This window comes from Arachis ipaensis, chromosome B06 (genome assembly GCF_000816755.2).
Source record: "Arachis ipaensis cultivar K30076 chromosome B06, Araip1.1, whole genome shotgun sequence".
NCBI classification, from domain to species: Eukaryota; Viridiplantae; Streptophyta; class Magnoliopsida; order Fabales; family Fabaceae; genus Arachis; species Arachis ipaensis.
Window position 1 is genome coordinate 10,348,175 of NC_029790.2, and position 17,019 is coordinate 10,365,193.

A 17,019-nucleotide genomic window follows, 5' to 3' on the forward strand; every position below is an offset into this window, starting at 1 on the left:
CACGAAGAGTAATAATAAATTATAAAAATAATATTTACTTTGAATAATTTTAAAATAAAAATAATATCTACTTTAAATAGTATTTTTTTTTAAATTACACTCATAAAAGATGCACATACTTTGTAATTATATGATATGATATAAATATGCAATAATAAAATCTTTTTAAAAGATAATTTCTCAAAAATAAAGACTGAGCAAGCAAAAATTTAAACTATATATAAAGATATATTTTAACATGTCGTTAGAAAATTATATTCACAATATTATTCTAATTGTGTTACATATATGCTTGGGTGCTTGACATGGGTAAGCGAAAATTATTTGGACAACCTTAACGTAGCGAGAAAAAAAGAGACACGAGAGAGGTTAGCATTAATGTTATTGATAACCAACTCTTATATTATTTGTACTTCAACTATATACCTCACATACCCCAATATTTCTAATCAATATACCACGATTTTTATACTGTTGCAGTATATTCTAACCAATCTCCGACAACCATGCATCCATCGCTATACAACCTATTTCCACCATCACTTATCGTAGGTTCAACTGTCACAAATTTTTGGCCTCCTACTCTCTTATATCTTTTTCAATCTACTAATTCAAGAGATACCGATGAAATTTTTAAACTGCTAAAGTCTCCACAACATCATCAGTTTGACTCTGGTACAAATAAGAAAGCATCAAAGCATACAAGTGTACACGATAAGAAGGTATCTACGGCCAAGAGAAGAATTGTCTGGAATCCATATTTGTCTAAGAATATGATTGGTGTGAATACTGTCTCCATTAAAGACAAATTTTTAAAAAATAAAAAAACTATACTGAGGGCCTCACACAAATCTCTAACCGAAGAGCAAAAGACACTCTTAAAAAAGAGTACATCAAGTGGATATTCTATTAGCATGCATTCCCTATACAACAAAATGACTGAGCACAATAAATGGAGAATTGAATGGCCATCTGTAAGTTTGTATATCACAAGAATTTGCATCAATCATCTAAGGTTACATAACTTAATAATCTTACCATTTTTTTTTATTTTGCAATAGATCCCAGTTTTATTTAAGCCTCCTGCATACATAGATTTGGATGACCTAGATATTAAAATGGCAACCTATGTGTTTTCACCAAATAAAAGAAGGTTACGTATCTCATTATCCATATATTAAAACTTTAAAAAATGATACAATATTAATGTGTTTCATGTTTGTAGTGATGAGGTATTGGTGATAACAAACAAGTTTAGCGGAACTTGTGACAATTTCAAGTCATTAATTTCCAAGAAATGGGTGCATGGGGATGTAAGTGCATAATTAAGTTATTATCTCTAGCATACTTTCAATTCTTAATAAATTTATTAATTACCACATAAGTATTGGATTTGGTGGCTACTATGCTAACTGTGCAAGAGAAAGGAATAGGATATCAAACACATTGGTATTTGCCAGCTATGTTTTCGGTACACCATCTCCTTTTTAGGTTTGTTACTATTTTTATTTATTTTATCTTATTGTATAATTATTGTCACTGATTTAGCCCCTAATTATTAAATTCAACAATTCATACTGGAATGTGATACTAAAATTAAAGTTTTGTTGAAATATTATAAAAAAGAATTCATAAAAAAAGTTAATAAAGGTCTAAAAAAGGTATAAAATTTATTGTATTTTTTTCATTGTTTAATGGCTTTTATCTTTATGAACTGAGCTATACTTTTTGTTTTTAAAATTTTTGTATCTAGTAATATCCTAATACGTGAAAGTTGGTACTAGATTTTTTTACCTGTCAACGAGAACAACATGCATTGATATTTAGTTGTTTTTTATTTGTGCAATCATCAAATAATTCTGCTAGACTCCCTACCGATTGCTTCAAATAAAGAGCAAAAGAGATCGAGTATAGTGGTAAATTTACTTTTCTCATTTTTTTTAAATTATGATATTTTTTAAAAGTTTCAAATTTTATCCTTTATTTAATTTTTTTCCTACATGAATAGGCTAAATATCTGAAAGATATGCTCAAGTATGAGTCGTTCTATAAATAAAACACTCTATTTAAGCCGCAGATACTTAAATTTGCATTTGTGGATATGCTAGAAATAGGAGAACAAGCTCCTGACTTGTAAGGAATATCTGTATTTGTATTTTTCTTTTTGAAATATTTATCTGCATAAGCTAACTGCGTCTTATTTAACACAGTAATGACTGTGGGGTATGAGTGACAACTTAGATGACAAACTACAAGAAGATATATAGTTATATAATAAATATAATTTTCTTTTGCTAGAAAAAAAGATACATAGTACCTCATTTAATAGTGTGCATGGTTTTGTTGGTAACTTAAAATATTTATATTTTGTACGTTAATGATGCTACAAGGATGCGATTTGCGTCGGATATGATTCTAAGGCCCCAAAACTTGATACTGCATAATGTCATTGACTCTGCTACCAGGAATTACAATAAGTATAAGCAATAAAATTCAAACAAAAATTAAAAATCTATAATTGCCATGTAATCATATTTGGTTTATATTTAGAATTGTTAGTTTAATCTCTTTTACTTAATATTTATATTGCTTGCTTCCTCCAAAATGTTTAAATCTATACTAGCTATTCATTATCTTTTGTTTTTTCCCATTAGTATTGATCATAATTCATAACTCATGACTTTTCCATGCCAAGGCAAACGTATATTTTCTTGAAAATTATTATCAGTTAGAATCCTTGCCAAATGACATACACTCGTAAATTACTATACAATTTAAAATCAACCTTACTAGTATTTGCTAAATTAATTAATGACATTTGAAAGTCTCGGATATTCAACCAAATTTACTATTTATTTTATTCTTTCTCAAACTTCTGATGCTCCAGCATAATTCAAGATTCAATTTTAGTAATATATTCCTTAAAAATTAAACTAAATGCATAACTCTTTTCATAAAAATCAATAACTCCATCTGTTTCAGTCTTACACGTGATAACATGGTAATGTTAAACAAAAGTCTCACCCAAAATTCTAAACTAGCTAGAATGGATACAAACAGGTGGAAAAAAAAAGATATTGTCTCCAGAGTAAAATTAAATCCTAATAGAGGGCCACCATTAGTTCTCAATAGTATGATGCCATTCTCAAGGAAAAATCAGAGCTCTCCCAGTAACTTGGTCAAGATCCCTTCGTCTGTTTGAAGTTATTCTCCTACCCTTGAATTACAAAAGGAAAAAAAGAAAAAATTAGCATACAATTAAGCAAAGTATCATGGTTTCTCATGCCAACGTCATTTTAAATAACTACACTTCGAGACGCGCAATACCAAGTTCTCAAATAAAATATACATAAATAAATAAGAGCTTTAAAAGTAGTAGCTATTTAATAACTGCTACTACTTTGGTCTGCTCAGTAGCTCAGTGCAGTGAATAAAACAACAGCATAAGAAGAAGAAGAAGAAGAAGAAGGCTGCATTCATGAGATTCGATTCTCTTTGAAGATTGAACTTGTAGCATTATTTTATATAATTATGTGTTTATTTTAAGTCGTTTAGTCTATGTAATAAGGTTTTATTGTTGTTTGTTAATATTTGTAAATAGTTTTTATGCCCCTAATTCATTTTGTACCCTCAAGTATTTTTTTTTATTGATAAGAACTAAGAAGAGAAGAAACCGAACCTCAATGAACCTGTGAAACTGGTCATCTTGCCGAGGAACCTGGTTGATTTTGAAAAAGAAATGCAAGAGTTATGAACATGTGTTTATCATAAAAATGTACTCAACCTGGTAGAGTCACAACCCCATTGGGAGTAGCTTATAACCATTAAATCTTTTTTCTATAACTTATGAATAATATTAGAAGATACAATCAAAAGTTTACCAGATCTTAGAACCTCAATAAGAACTAAAAATCTATCAACAACATACTTCTCTATCCTTATTAGATGCAGGGGATAAAGTCCTTAACAACCACACACAAATAAATTCCACATTGTACATAAAACTAAGGATTTTCTTGCATTTCTATCAGCGATTATAGGCGGATAAATAGAAATAATATGCATACTACACTAATTCATAAATAGAAAAAATGTTCTATTTACTACACAATAAACAAACTGAATGTGAAGTATGAGCTTCAGAATTCTAAAACTCAACACAAACATCAAGCCTAAATTTGATCAAACGAATAAAATAACTAGCCTATGGTACACAACAAATTATAGCATCAATTTTAGAACTTCAGTAAATGTAATCTCATAAGTTCACCAGCCGACACATACTAATGATAGAAACATGTATCTATGTACATATATACTATAACAAAAATATAGACAACCAGAATATTTTATCACCAATAGAAGTAATTAAATGATTAGACATGAAACTTGGCAAATGATCAAAGTTGAAATCCATAAACAGTGCATAAATAAGTAGTACAATCATAAGTACAGGTAGTATGTTGATTTGTGAATGTAGAATGTTCCAATTTTGCTAAACTAACAATTATTAGTGAACAGTGGTAATATACAATTTTCTGGTCTTTATGATGTCCAACGAAATCCTTCATCACAAAATTAAGGGATGAAGTTAATCTGCAAGTCATAAGAAAATTGACTCAAAATTAATCATTAAATGCGCAAAAGTGGATAGTTTCATAGCATCTCATACACAGATGCACAGAAGTATACGAATGGCAATACAACAAATAGACTACCTTAGACCAAATTTTAGCATAGATCGTCAGTTAAATAAAGCTGTTTGTCAAATCACCAAGATTCTATAAGAAACACAGAAGAAAAAAAGAAAACAAAAAAGAAAGAATACTAAATTGGAGGTTTGGAACTGTTGGGGTTGCTTTGAGTCGAAGCAACCACCCCAGCATTGATATTTGGCTCTTGAAGTCTTCCTACAACCACCGTTTCGAGGTCCTTGCCGCTGCCGGAGGAGGCGCGTGTTCTAGAATTTCTCTCCTTCTCATCTAAACATAACCTTGTTCTTAGTATGATGAAATTACAAAACATATTAATAGAAATTTGGCAGCTCTAAAGGTTTTAACTTACATGGTACCGGCTTCCCTCCTAACGAAGATTTGCAATTCAGCCTGGATCCATGAATTCCATGTATCTTTTTCGTGAACATGCACGGTAAGTATACTGAATTAAACAGCCTTTATTATCAGTGTCTACATTAAACATTTAAATTTAACTTATAAGGTCTGAAAAATTTTTAAAACTTACCTATGGGAACGACTACTCCTATTGCTCAGTAGTGTAGCAGAACTGACAGCAAGGTTGACCTCACTGAGTTTCATGAGGGTCATAACATCAGCTGTAGATGTTACCGGACGCAATGTAGCATAAGGAAGACTCAATCCATCATCATTGTAGCTCCTAATCTCTAATTTATTATATGTTTTGTCCTCAGTAAGTAAGTCTCTAAATTGTTCATTGTAAATCTCAACCATTTGAACATAAATGTCATATGTCATAATGTCTTTTCTGTCATTAGACATTCGAAACAAATCGTTAAGAGCAAGATAATTATGTTGAGGAGATAATTTTAATTAAAATCGTTACCATGTTTTCATTACGAAGAGAAGCAACAAAGTTTCCATCAATATTTTCTTTGGCTTCCAAGATGTAATCAACCAGTAGCTTCACAAGTGATTCTATATTTTCCTCTACATCCAATAGATTAATTAGAAAGAATATAATTAGATGAGTATGAAGAATGCTTTGAAATCACTTTCAGTAGCAGTTTTTTTATCACTTACAACCAAAACAATATATTTCATATCAGCACATGATGCAAAATTAGATACCAATATATGAGCAAGACTGAGTGATCAAACCTTCTCGTTTTTGAAAATTACTCTCAACAAAATGCACTTTTTCCTCTGTGGCAGACAAATTCAATCACTTACATGCATCAGAGGGAAACGCAGTTGCAGCTCTCGAATGACTTCTACTAACTGATTGCATAAGTAATGGAGATCTTAATTGCCTGTTAGAGGATCCATTCTCGCCATTTGTCATCAATAAAAGTCATTACCAAGAATTCAATCAGTAAATTATCATAAAGTAAATCAAATTACTCAGAGAGAGAAAGAGAGAGAGAGAGAGAGGAGCAACTTAAGAAATCTTGTTGAGCGCAACGGAAAAACTTTGGAGCCGTCACGCAGGAATGGAAACTTGCATGGAAACTTGCAAAGTAACAAACTAAATAATGTTGTCATCAATTTCTTTTCCTAAAAGCCTAATCATATATAAATACGTTATGTAAATTCTTCAAAATTTATAAATTTAACCCTATCATTTCACCAAGACCGTAGGACATATATATGACTAGAGTTGACGCAGGAACAATAAGTAGAGTTAGTAGGTTAATTATATTAGTTAATTGTAATAAGGAAATACAAGTCCCATATTCTTTAGGATAGTGAATTTTGTGTTATGTATTAGTCCCACATCGTTCAAGCTATGAAGGCTTTTCCTTCTCCTACTAGTATAAATAAGTCATGTACCTTTTATTTATGAAATAGAGTTGAAGTTTGATTTGAATATAAAATAGGCTGTGTGCTTATTTTTCTCTGGACTCTTTGAGAGTAAGAGGTGCATCCTTGGCTTGGGCGACCAAAGTGGGTTTATGGCTATTTTTACCATAGTGGGGTTGCTAACCTCGCCAAAATTGGTGAATCTAAACTATGTCACCATAGTGGGGTTCTTAACTTCGCCAAGATTAGTGGTCCAAGCGACGTCCCGGTGTCAAGAGTAATGTTAGCGAATTATTTTTTTTTAATTATTTTATTTATTTTTAATTTTAGATCTTTTATTATAATATATTAATTCTAAATTCTAAATTATAAATTTAAACTCTAAAATTATCTAATATTAATTAAAAGTATTTTTTATTTATTTATTATGTGAAAATATTTTTTTTAAGAAAAAAAGATCTTTTAAAAAAATATGTAAATTGTAGCTTCTCACAAAAGATATTTTCTTTTATGAAAAAGTATAAGTAAAAAATGAAAATACTAAATAATGTGAATAATGGATTTGTCGAATGTTCAATTTAATAGGTATACAGATGATTATGTTCATTATTTACAATTGGATGGTTATTCCTTTTGATTCGATTTACTCATGCAAAATTAATAATGGGTGGATGTTCAATTCATTAGGTGTGCAGATAGTTATCCTAATGTTAGGATTTAGAGGATAATTTGAGAATGAAGTGTTTTTTTTATTTTATTGAGTCAATTCTAGAACTCATTGTTCACATTGTTCATGAAAATCATTGTCTACTTAGCAAAATCCTTTTTTTTTTCTAATACTTTTACTACTAAAAATGGAAAAGTATAAGTAGACAATGAAAATACTAAATAATGTGAACAATGAATATATCGGATGTTCAATTCATTAGGTGTGCGGATGATTATTCTAATATTAAGATTTAGGTGGGTAATTTGGGAGTGTACTGTATTTTTACTTTATTGGGCCAATTTTAGAGCTCATTGTTCACATTGTTCACAAAAGTCATTGTCTATCTAACAAAATTCACTAAAAATTTACCAAACACGCTAAAAAATAAAAAAAAATATTAAAAAAATATTTTTTTTATCAATTTAGTGACACACAAACAAACATATTTTTTTCCCTGACTAATAGAAGCACGTTTCTGCCAATTGTAACAAACAAATAAAAAGAAAAAAAGGAAAAAAAAAATGCATTATTGATGAAGTATGGCTGAGGAGAAAAACAAGAAAAAGAAAGAAAAAAAAGAGAGGAAGGAGATAAGGTTACATGAGTTTTGGGTGCATGTTATGACGATGACTTTGAGTAGTGAAACAGTTGACGAGTCATTTAGAAATTAATGATAGATAAAATAATATGACAAAAGTCCATACGGTGTCGGAAGAAGACTGTGAGTGAGTGATTGTGTGTGGTGTTGCATTCAGGATTATTCGAAGTACAGACAAGAGGATGAAGGGGCACGTGAGTTTCACGTGAAAGTGGGAAAGCAGAACCAATCCCACTTGGTCTCCCTCTATGTTGCATCATTTATAGTAGTCCCCCTGTGGCCCCCTCTTTTGTGGTGCATGCATACCTTCCCCATATTTATATGTCTCTAGGTTTAGCTCTCAATAAATAAAATCCACCAATGATGATAGTATTGGAGACCTACTATACTACACATCTTATCTCAATCTCTGTTCATAAATTAACTTTAGTGTTACGTGTATGTTTCATTTTACTATCAACATAGTAATTTGTCGGCACTCCGCTTTTTGTTTTTTGGTAGGAGCAGGTGTAAATCTACAGGGTAAAAAAAAATAATTATTTTTTACAATTAGTACATAAAAATAAATTATTGTAATTTTAGTGATTGAAATTGGATGGGAAGAACATGGTATGTCGTTTTCAGAGAGAAGTGCATGAATCTTGTGTGAGCCCCTGAATCTTTTTATCAAGTACTAGGAAATAGGAATTCAATTTTCAGTATAGGATTGTAGATATGACTTTCACGCATGCCACATGGATAATGCAGTAAATTATTTTGTTACCGGTACTAGTTTCCAGAATGTTCGTTCATATTCACCTTAGCAAATAGCAAGACATGACTATATAGTTGTGTGTTTGAGTTACAAGTAATTAACAAGTAGGTACTCCGATTGATGAATCCATTAATGGGGGAGAATATGTTCAACTCCAGCCGCACAGGGATGACAAGAAGCTCCTCCTTGTTGTAAGTTAATTGGTACAAAATACATCATATGATATATCCTTGTTTGAATTGTTGTCAACTTTGCTTAGTTAATTGAATTTTTTATTTATGTATCAAGGCATGTGAATAAGGATATTGGTGAGCTGGTATGGGAAAATGGTGAAGTTAAAGTGCAAGGAAGAGGAGCAGCAGTGGAAGAAAGAGCAGCAAAGTTAGAGAGATTTTACTGCTCCTCAATTTTGGATCAAAGCAAGAAGCAGATCCAACAAGGATTTTCAAACTTCAAACTCATTAGTAATACATATTCCTCCTCCTTATCACAACAGTGCAAGAAACCAAGAATAATAGATTTTTCAGGTTCAGCACAAGCAACAACAAAATCACACACACTACAGCACTTGGGTACTTGCAATAATAATAATAATCAGAGAACATCATTAGGAGGAGGAATGGTGAACTTCCCAAACTTCTTGGTTCCTTCACTCTTACTCAACAAATCTTCTTCTGCTGCTGCTGCTGCCACTAGTAGTAAAGGTCATGATCATTCATCTGTGGTGATTGATTCTTCTAATAATAACAAAGCAGCAACACAAGAACTCAAAGAAACACCTTTTCATCAGGTACAACCACTTGATCGACACTCTCATGCTCAAAAACCATATCATGGAGCCTCATCAAGTTCAGCAGCACCACCACCACCTAATTACAATAGTAATAATAATATTGAGCAACACTTGGTAGTAGCATCTTCCCCTGTAAGCTCTATTGGAGCCTCAAACGACCCTGACATTGGTATTATGAGGAAGCAGCATGAGGAATACAGCAACATCACTGATCATGATCATGATGACACCACAACATATATAAGTGATGATGTAAGTGAAGAAGCTGGAACAACCACCCTGTGGCCTATAGTATCTATAATACATTATTATCTATTCATGCAGGATGATGAAGAAACAGAAGATGTAATAATAGCAAAGGAAACACCAGCTGCAGGTACCAGAGCCAAGAGAAGCAGGGACCCAGAGGTTCATAATTTATCTGACAGGGTCAACAAGAGGATTCATACATTGAAAGAACTCATACCCAATTGCAATAAGGTGTGTCACTAGTCTCTAGTGTTCATTATATTCCCAACTTTATTTTTCTCATTGTGAATGCCAATAATGTATATGTTAGATTGATAAAGCTTCAACTCTTGATGATGCAATTGACTATCTTAAGACCCTGAAGCTTCAGTTGCAGGTTAATTTTACTATTAATTAATCCTCTATCTAGCTAATTCAAGTTCATAATTAGTGTTGAGATATCTTATATATATAGAAACATTGTTGCATATGTATATGTTTGCAGATAATGTCAATGGGGAGAGGACTTTGCATGCCATTGATGATGTTACATAATCATCATAATCAGTTAATGTGTTATAGGCCATCATCAGGCACAGGCATTCCCCATCAAAACATGTTTGATGGTTTCTTCAACCAAATGAGGCCTATGATTATGCCACCATCACCACTTTTCATCAATCCCACTCCACCAATTGCGCCATTGTCAATCGCCAATTCTTCCAGTCTAGATGTCTCACATGTTCAAGCAATCAATAATGGTGATCAGGTTTCCCTTCACCAACACACAACTAGCAGCAGCTACCCCTTCTATTTTCCCACAATCATCAATCAGGAGGAAAAGAATAATTATGGAATGGAATAGCAGAATAATGTAAAGTAGTTGATAGCGTAAAGTTGGTTAACACTTTACACAAATCAAGATAGTGCTGCTTCATTCCATGCTTTACAGCTTTCACATGTATGTACCGTGTACCCATCAAAATGACCCACACAAACTTGAGTAACCTTCATTAGTTGTCATGTTCTAGCATTTTATCATCACGGCTTTACTTTATTAAGAAATCAAGATTTTTAATAATTTGAAGTTTGAGTTTTGAAGAAAATCATAGAAACATTACATTACATTAATAAAAAGAAGAAAATAGCTCTTTCGTAAATTTTTGGCCTTGGTTCTCATAAGTCATAACTGAAAGGGATAGCTTTAGCATTTGCGTTCCGCTATCATGTTCACCAATCACCACGTACTCTTGCCTTGTATTTATTTATTTATCAGATGTTATTTTATATATATAAATATTCATTTTTTTTTCATTTATCTGATTGCTTTCACTTTCAGTTGAACATTAAACTCGTCCAAAACCACTAATATTTATTTGGTGATGACAAGTTTGTAGTTTTTTTTTTAATTGGTCTTGACCATCTTTTTGGTCCGCAGAGATATAACACTAGACCTTCTCCAAATACACGAGTTTCTTTCTGAAGAATAAATGGCATGCCATACAACAAATTAAGTGTTTTATTTGGTTGAGAGACATATAATTCAAGATTTATGCACAACTACTGTACAACTATCAGAAAATGCATCTAGTCATCACAAGTAAATCTAAAAAATGAACTACTAAGTTATAAAGACGTGCGAAGTCCCCCAAAATATGGGTAATTTTGACATAGGCGAGGGTGAAGCACAAGTGCACAACATAATTTTCTCTTTTAAGACTTTATAGTTTACACAGCCTCCATTTCTAATTTTTTTGATTCTCTGTCACCCTCTGATCCCTCCTTAGTGATACCTTGCTTCACAGATGCACCATTTGACAGCCTGAGATTTGAGAAAGCCTCATTGATAAATTCAGTGGCTTCTGCAGCTGCTCTTCCTTCTTCTGTGGTGCCAAACGCCTTTTCAACTGCAGGAACTGGAGCCTCTTTCTCAATAGCCAACTCCAACTTCTCCAATTCGTCTTGGATATCTTCATCTTCGACATCCGTGTAAGATGGAGTTTGTTCTGCAGTTGACACAAAGCAACAACCAATAAAAACACGAATGCTAAAAATAGACATTGGACTTGGACATTACAACAATCTCGAAAAATCCTTGGGGTTCTATATCTATTACAAAACCCATCATTAAAGAAAAATGAAAAGCACAATTTAAATGCTTGCCACAGAAGATATGAAAAATATACCTAGCGCCTTTTCCACTTCCTTCTGTGCATCAATGCTCTCTTGGAGATCTCGTAAACAGAGATCAACCTCTTCCACGCTAATCTTATTTTCTTTAATTGCATTGGCTCCAATCTGCATAGCTTCAGATATCTGGTAGCAAATGATGGATCAACAGCTGAATGCAATCTTCAGAATCTGATATAAACTGATTAGTCCAAAAGAATATTTGAAGTTGTACCTTTTTGGTAGCCTCCGCATCTGCAATAACACCAAGTACTTCCTGTACTCTGTTCAAAAGTGATGAACACTTATCTCTACTCTGAGTGGCCAGCTTAAGCTCCCTTGCATGCCTAAGGGCCAATTTTTTGTTCCCTGAATGTAGAGAAGCCAACGCTGACTTTCTTGACCTAAAAGAATCAATCTGTGAGGCAAATTTTGAGCAAACATCCCTACACAACATCTGTAAACTGGAAAGACAGTGTGTGCTATAAAACCAAGAGTGCTTTTGAATCTTAATTGTAATTTTGTAAACACCATTTGTCTTGTGCATAAATATTTTCAAATTATTTTTTAGTAAATCAATTTGAGTTGATTGATACTTTATATGTGATTGGTTATCAGGTCATGTGACAGTACCACAAAAGGATAACCTGATAATCATATGATAATAATTTATCATATCCTTTACAACGAGAATGTTACTTTGTATATCAACTAAGATAAAATAGCAATAATTGACTTTGGAATAAGAAAGGCAAAATATATGAAGATTTTGTTTTATTTACTCCAATTTTGATTGGTATATTTAGAAGCACCTTAAGGTTACATACAAATATAAAGACTTGTAAACAAAAACTTACGACTCATAACGTCTGTCAATCATGTCTAGTTGCTGCTGAAGCCTCTCAGTTGTCCAGATCAAGTACAAGACATCATAGTCTAAATTAGATATGCTAGATAATGTGGAAGCTGAAGGAGAAATTTTTACACCCTGTAAAATACAAACTTGAAATAAGAAAAGAGTTTCAACCATAAAAAGTAAATCGGTATTAATAATACCCAGGAAAAGAATCTTGAGCGGCATTAATCAAAGCCAAAACTTAGAATAGCTTCCATTAGCTTATCAGAAATGTCAATTAACTTATTTAAAGAAAAACATGCCTAAGATAGAATAATAAGATATCCAAGTTTCCGTACCTCTACAAATTCTTTCTTATGGACTTTAAGATACTTTGCTGTACCACATCCTGACATATACCTCAAGATTGCAGATGCTTCATCAGGCCCTCCACATATGTCCTGGAATTTCTTCATTGTGATGATACATGATGAATTCCAGTGACTTTCAGATAGATGTTTGACAACTTCAGCAGCCTTACTCTACACATAAAATGTAGGAAGAATTTCATATATCCATATGATATATCACACAATGCCAGATACTAAATGTTGACATTGAACCGTTCTTTGACCAATACTAAAATGTACTTTTTGTGGGTTACAGTGCAATATAAGTTACTCAATCTCAGACTCTCTCAGTCAAAACTTCATATGATAGATAAAAAACTCATAGAACATGTGCTGGAGGAATTGAAATGAATAAACATATGAGAAGAAAAGCTGTTGAAATGAAAGGATGGGTAAATTACCTGAAGCAGAGAAGTTAAAATGACAAATTCTTCAGACATAATATCCGGAGTTGATCTTGCTACTAAGTTGCTAACTTTTCTGAATAGTTGGGACAATCGTCCACTTGTTGGATCCGCAAGATCCACAATTCTTGTGAGGTCACCTTCATTATACATTAGAGACTGAAAACTGAACACATGTAAAGCCTTAATTTATTATCCTTTGAAAGAAATAATTTCTTTTTACGCAAATCACAATTGAAAAAGAAGGAAAGAAGGGAAATGCCATAGATGTTCCAAGACATATGTAATCGTAGGTATCTACATCTACATTAATAGATACTTTTATAACAATGAACTAGATAAGTGCATCTATACGAATACTGAAGTCAATTTTTCTGTATTTCCTTTTATAATTCAGGTTTTTATTTCAATCTATTGGTTACCCTATCGTTACAATGTGATGTATAATTGTCGTATCCATGTATCATGTGTGTATGTCAAATTAATATTTGAGCCTCATAGAAACATTAGAAAGAATGAATCCTATATATCCTTAACAGCTATGACCTAGCTTCACTTCCAGTAATTATCATTGATATTAAGATTTAAATGAGACTCCACCGGCATTGAAAACTAAACTAAACTAAGAGAAAAACAGTAAAACGAATGAGAATTTTATAGTGAGAAAGAGAGACTGACCAGAACGTGGTCAAGACATAAGGGGGTTAACCCTCCTCGGTTAAACCAAACACTCTTAACCTGCAAATAACAGCCAAAATTAAAGGTAAGAGGCGGAGAAATTGAAATTTGGAAAACCCTAAAAAATGGAGGTGGTGGTAGTAGTAGTAGTAGTAAAGTAGTAATTAACTGACCTGGGAGGGTTTTATGAAGAGGAGGCGAAAGTGAGTGGCGATTTTGAGGATCAAGTGTCTCCAGAAGAGGAACCTGGGCTGCCAATCGGATCTCTGGCCGGAGAATGCTTTGAACCTCGCCACCGAAACGACGTCGTCGTTCCAGTCGGGGACTTCCTTTGCGATGAAATCTCTCACTGCTCGCTCCTCCGCTGAGTCCATCTTCCAATTGAATTCTACGTTCTCACTTTCCAGTTTCCAGTTTCGATTCCATTGCTAAACTCTTTTCTCCTTCCTGCTTTTCTGTTCACTTCTTTTTCCTTTGTTCTTCCGTTATGTCCACGTGTCTCTCTGTGATTTAGTAAAATATTTTAATTTTAATTTTAATATATTCCAAATCCATTTCAAAACATCAAGAAATTTTAAGGAGAAAGCGGGGGCGAGCGGTTGAGGGTGAAACACGGTGAGGAAGATGGCCATGCCATCAGAAGAGATAAGGGGGAGAGCGTGGGTGGGTGTGTATCCGGTGTTAAGGAGGATTCTTCTCGAGAGGGGTTAGAAAAGTCATCCAAGGTCTCTTTTAGAGATAAAGTCATTGGTGCATAAAAGTCTAAGGCCTTTGCATTAGTAAGGTCTTTATCTGGGGATGGTATCGCGACGGTGACAGGTAAGCAGGGTGATTCTCGCCCACCAAGTGTCAGTTTTACCAAGGAGGCAAAGAGCTGTCTAGCTGAACCTTGTAAGGAAGCCATCGTGATCAAGGTGTTGGATAAGTATTATGGCTACACGGCTCTCATGCATAAGCTCCGGATAATATGGCGCATCAAAGGAGGGTTTGATTTGTTGGATGTGGGAAAATTTATTAAACCATTACTCCGTACTCAAAGAGAATGAGAGAAGGAGAAAGCGGGGGCGAGCGGTTGAGGGTGAAACACGGTGAGGAAGATGGCCATGCCATCAGAAGAGATAAGGGGGAGAGCGTGGGTGGGTGTGTATCCGGTGTTAAGGAGGGTTCTTCTCGAGAGGGGTTAGAAAAGCCATCCAAGGTCTCTTTTAGAGATAAAGTCATTGGTGCAGAAAAGCTTAAAGCCTTTGCATTAGTAGGATCTTTATCTGGGGATGGTATCGCAACGGTGACAGGTAAGCAGGGTGATTCTCGTCCACCAAGTGTCAGTTTTACCAAGGAGGCAAAGAGCTGTCTAGCTGAACCTTGTAAGGAAGCCATCGTGATCAAGGTGTTGGATAAGTATTATGGCTACACGGCTCTCATGCATAAGCTCCGGATAATATGGCGCATCAAAGGAGGGTTTGATTTGTTGGATGTGGGATTTGGATATTTTTTGGTTAAATTTGATATTGCTGGGGATCGTGAGAAAGTCATTCTTGGTGGCCCGTGGTTGATAGACGGTCACTATGTTGCAGTAAAGCCATGGGATGTGGATTTTAGGCCATGCGAAAAATCCTTTGGATCAACGCTGGTATGGATTCGAGTCTCGGGACTTCCAATTTGGTGCTACCAGGAACAAGCAATGCTGCGAATTGCTTCTGCAATTGGGATTCCGGTGAAAGTAGATTTGGCTACTAAGCTTGCAGAAAGAGGAAAATATGCCCGAGCTTGTGTTCAAATTAATCTTGAGTTGCCTGTAATCAAACATATTATAGTGGAGGGTGTGACTTATGAAGTGGAGTACGAGAGTTTACAGTTGATTTGTGCTACTTGTGCACGGTATGGGCATGATAAATCGTTGTGCATGGAGAAGGAGTCCTTGGAAGGAAACATAAATTCCTTTGGTGATGGAAAAAATAATGAAGCCCCAACACTAGTGCCACACAACAATCATGAGATTCAAAAAGAGGCTGAATCAGAAGCTCGTGATTTGGGTGAGAAATTAGGAGTTGTTAAAGGGAAGGATGTGGTTACGGAATCATTGGCTCCTCACGTGCCTGATGGTCTTGTTAATGAGGTATGCATGGATGATGGAGAGGGCTGGCAACAAGTGCTCCGTAAGGGAAAATTCACAATGGGCCAGTCATCATGTTTGAAGGACCAAGATGGAAAGCAGCACAAGTTTGGTTCGAGAAGGGTTCCAAGACCCAATTTGCATGGTGATGGAGGTAAATCAATTGGCATTAGGATGGGGAAGCAAGAAAAACATGAAATTGCGCCATCTCCATCGCGCAGAACTCCTACACGTCGTGGAATTTCTCTACGGAAGCGTCCTCGGCCTTCCTCCTTGCAGAACTCGCCAGTTGATAAAAATGGTGGCACAACGGAGGAAACCTTAGTAGATGGAAGCATGGCAAGTGCAGTGTCAGGGGGTCCAAAGGTGGCAATTATTGAGGATCAGAGTGTGCCAGTACCGCAGGACAAACCACCTATTGAAGTTGGTGATTCTGTTTAGAGTTTATGTTCTTATTTATTCTGTCCCTATTATTTATGGATAGTTTAAATATGATTGTTTGGAATATTAGGGGTGCTTCTAATAAGTTAGCCCGGGTGCATTGTAAGGAACTTGTTAGGAAATTTAGACATGTTTTCTTTATTGTGGTTGAAACTCACTCCCCTTTTCAGCATTTAAAATTATTTTGGGAAAGGTTGGGGTATCACTCTGTTGGTATAGTAGAGGCACAGGGGCATAAGGGAGGTATTTGATTTCTATCCTCTATGAAGGATGTTTGTTGTAAGTTCATTGATGCTTTTGATCAGGGTGTTACTGTTGAGGTTCACTTTGATAATTTAATTTGGAGGTGTAGTGGTATTTATGGCAGTCCTCAATTTAATAAAAGGGTTC

The 17,019-nt window shown here is 34.3% G+C and overlaps 2 protein-coding genes across 4 annotated transcripts; one reads left to right on the top strand and one right to left on the bottom strand.

Moving 5' to 3' along the window:
- On the top strand, nucleotides 8,373-10,660 carry LOC107646015 (transcription factor APG). 3 transcript variants are annotated; one of them, XM_021103944.1, is made up of 5 exons: nucleotides 8,373-8,761; nucleotides 8,847-9,603; nucleotides 9,676-9,831; nucleotides 9,911-9,976; nucleotides 10,085-10,660. In XM_021103944.1, the coding sequence occupies exons 2-5, from the start codon at nucleotides 9,178-9,180 to the stop codon at nucleotides 10,442-10,444; spliced, it is 1,008 nt and encodes a 335-aa protein (XP_020959603.1). In that variant the 5' UTR covers nucleotides 8,373-8,761; nucleotides 8,847-9,177; the 3' UTR covers nucleotides 10,445-10,660. The 3 variants fall into 3 exon arrangements, with proteins under 3 accessions (XP_020959603.1, XP_016205680.1, XP_016205679.1); XM_016350193.2 differs by having other exon boundaries at nucleotides 8,385-8,749; XM_016350194.2 differs by lacking the exon at nucleotides 9,911-9,976 and having other exon boundaries at nucleotides 8,374-8,749.
- On the bottom strand, nucleotides 11,074-14,585 carry LOC107646014. The gene is made up of 8 exons (XM_016350190.2): nucleotides 14,249-14,585; nucleotides 14,076-14,135; nucleotides 13,395-13,556; nucleotides 12,943-13,125; nucleotides 12,606-12,736; nucleotides 11,984-12,152; nucleotides 11,766-11,895; nucleotides 11,074-11,585 (listed from the first exon to the last, which is right to left on the bottom strand). The coding sequence occupies exons 1-8, from the start codon at nucleotides 14,447-14,449 to the stop codon at nucleotides 11,308-11,310; spliced, it is 1,314 nt and encodes a 437-aa protein (XP_016205676.1). The 5' UTR covers nucleotides 14,450-14,585; the 3' UTR covers nucleotides 11,074-11,307.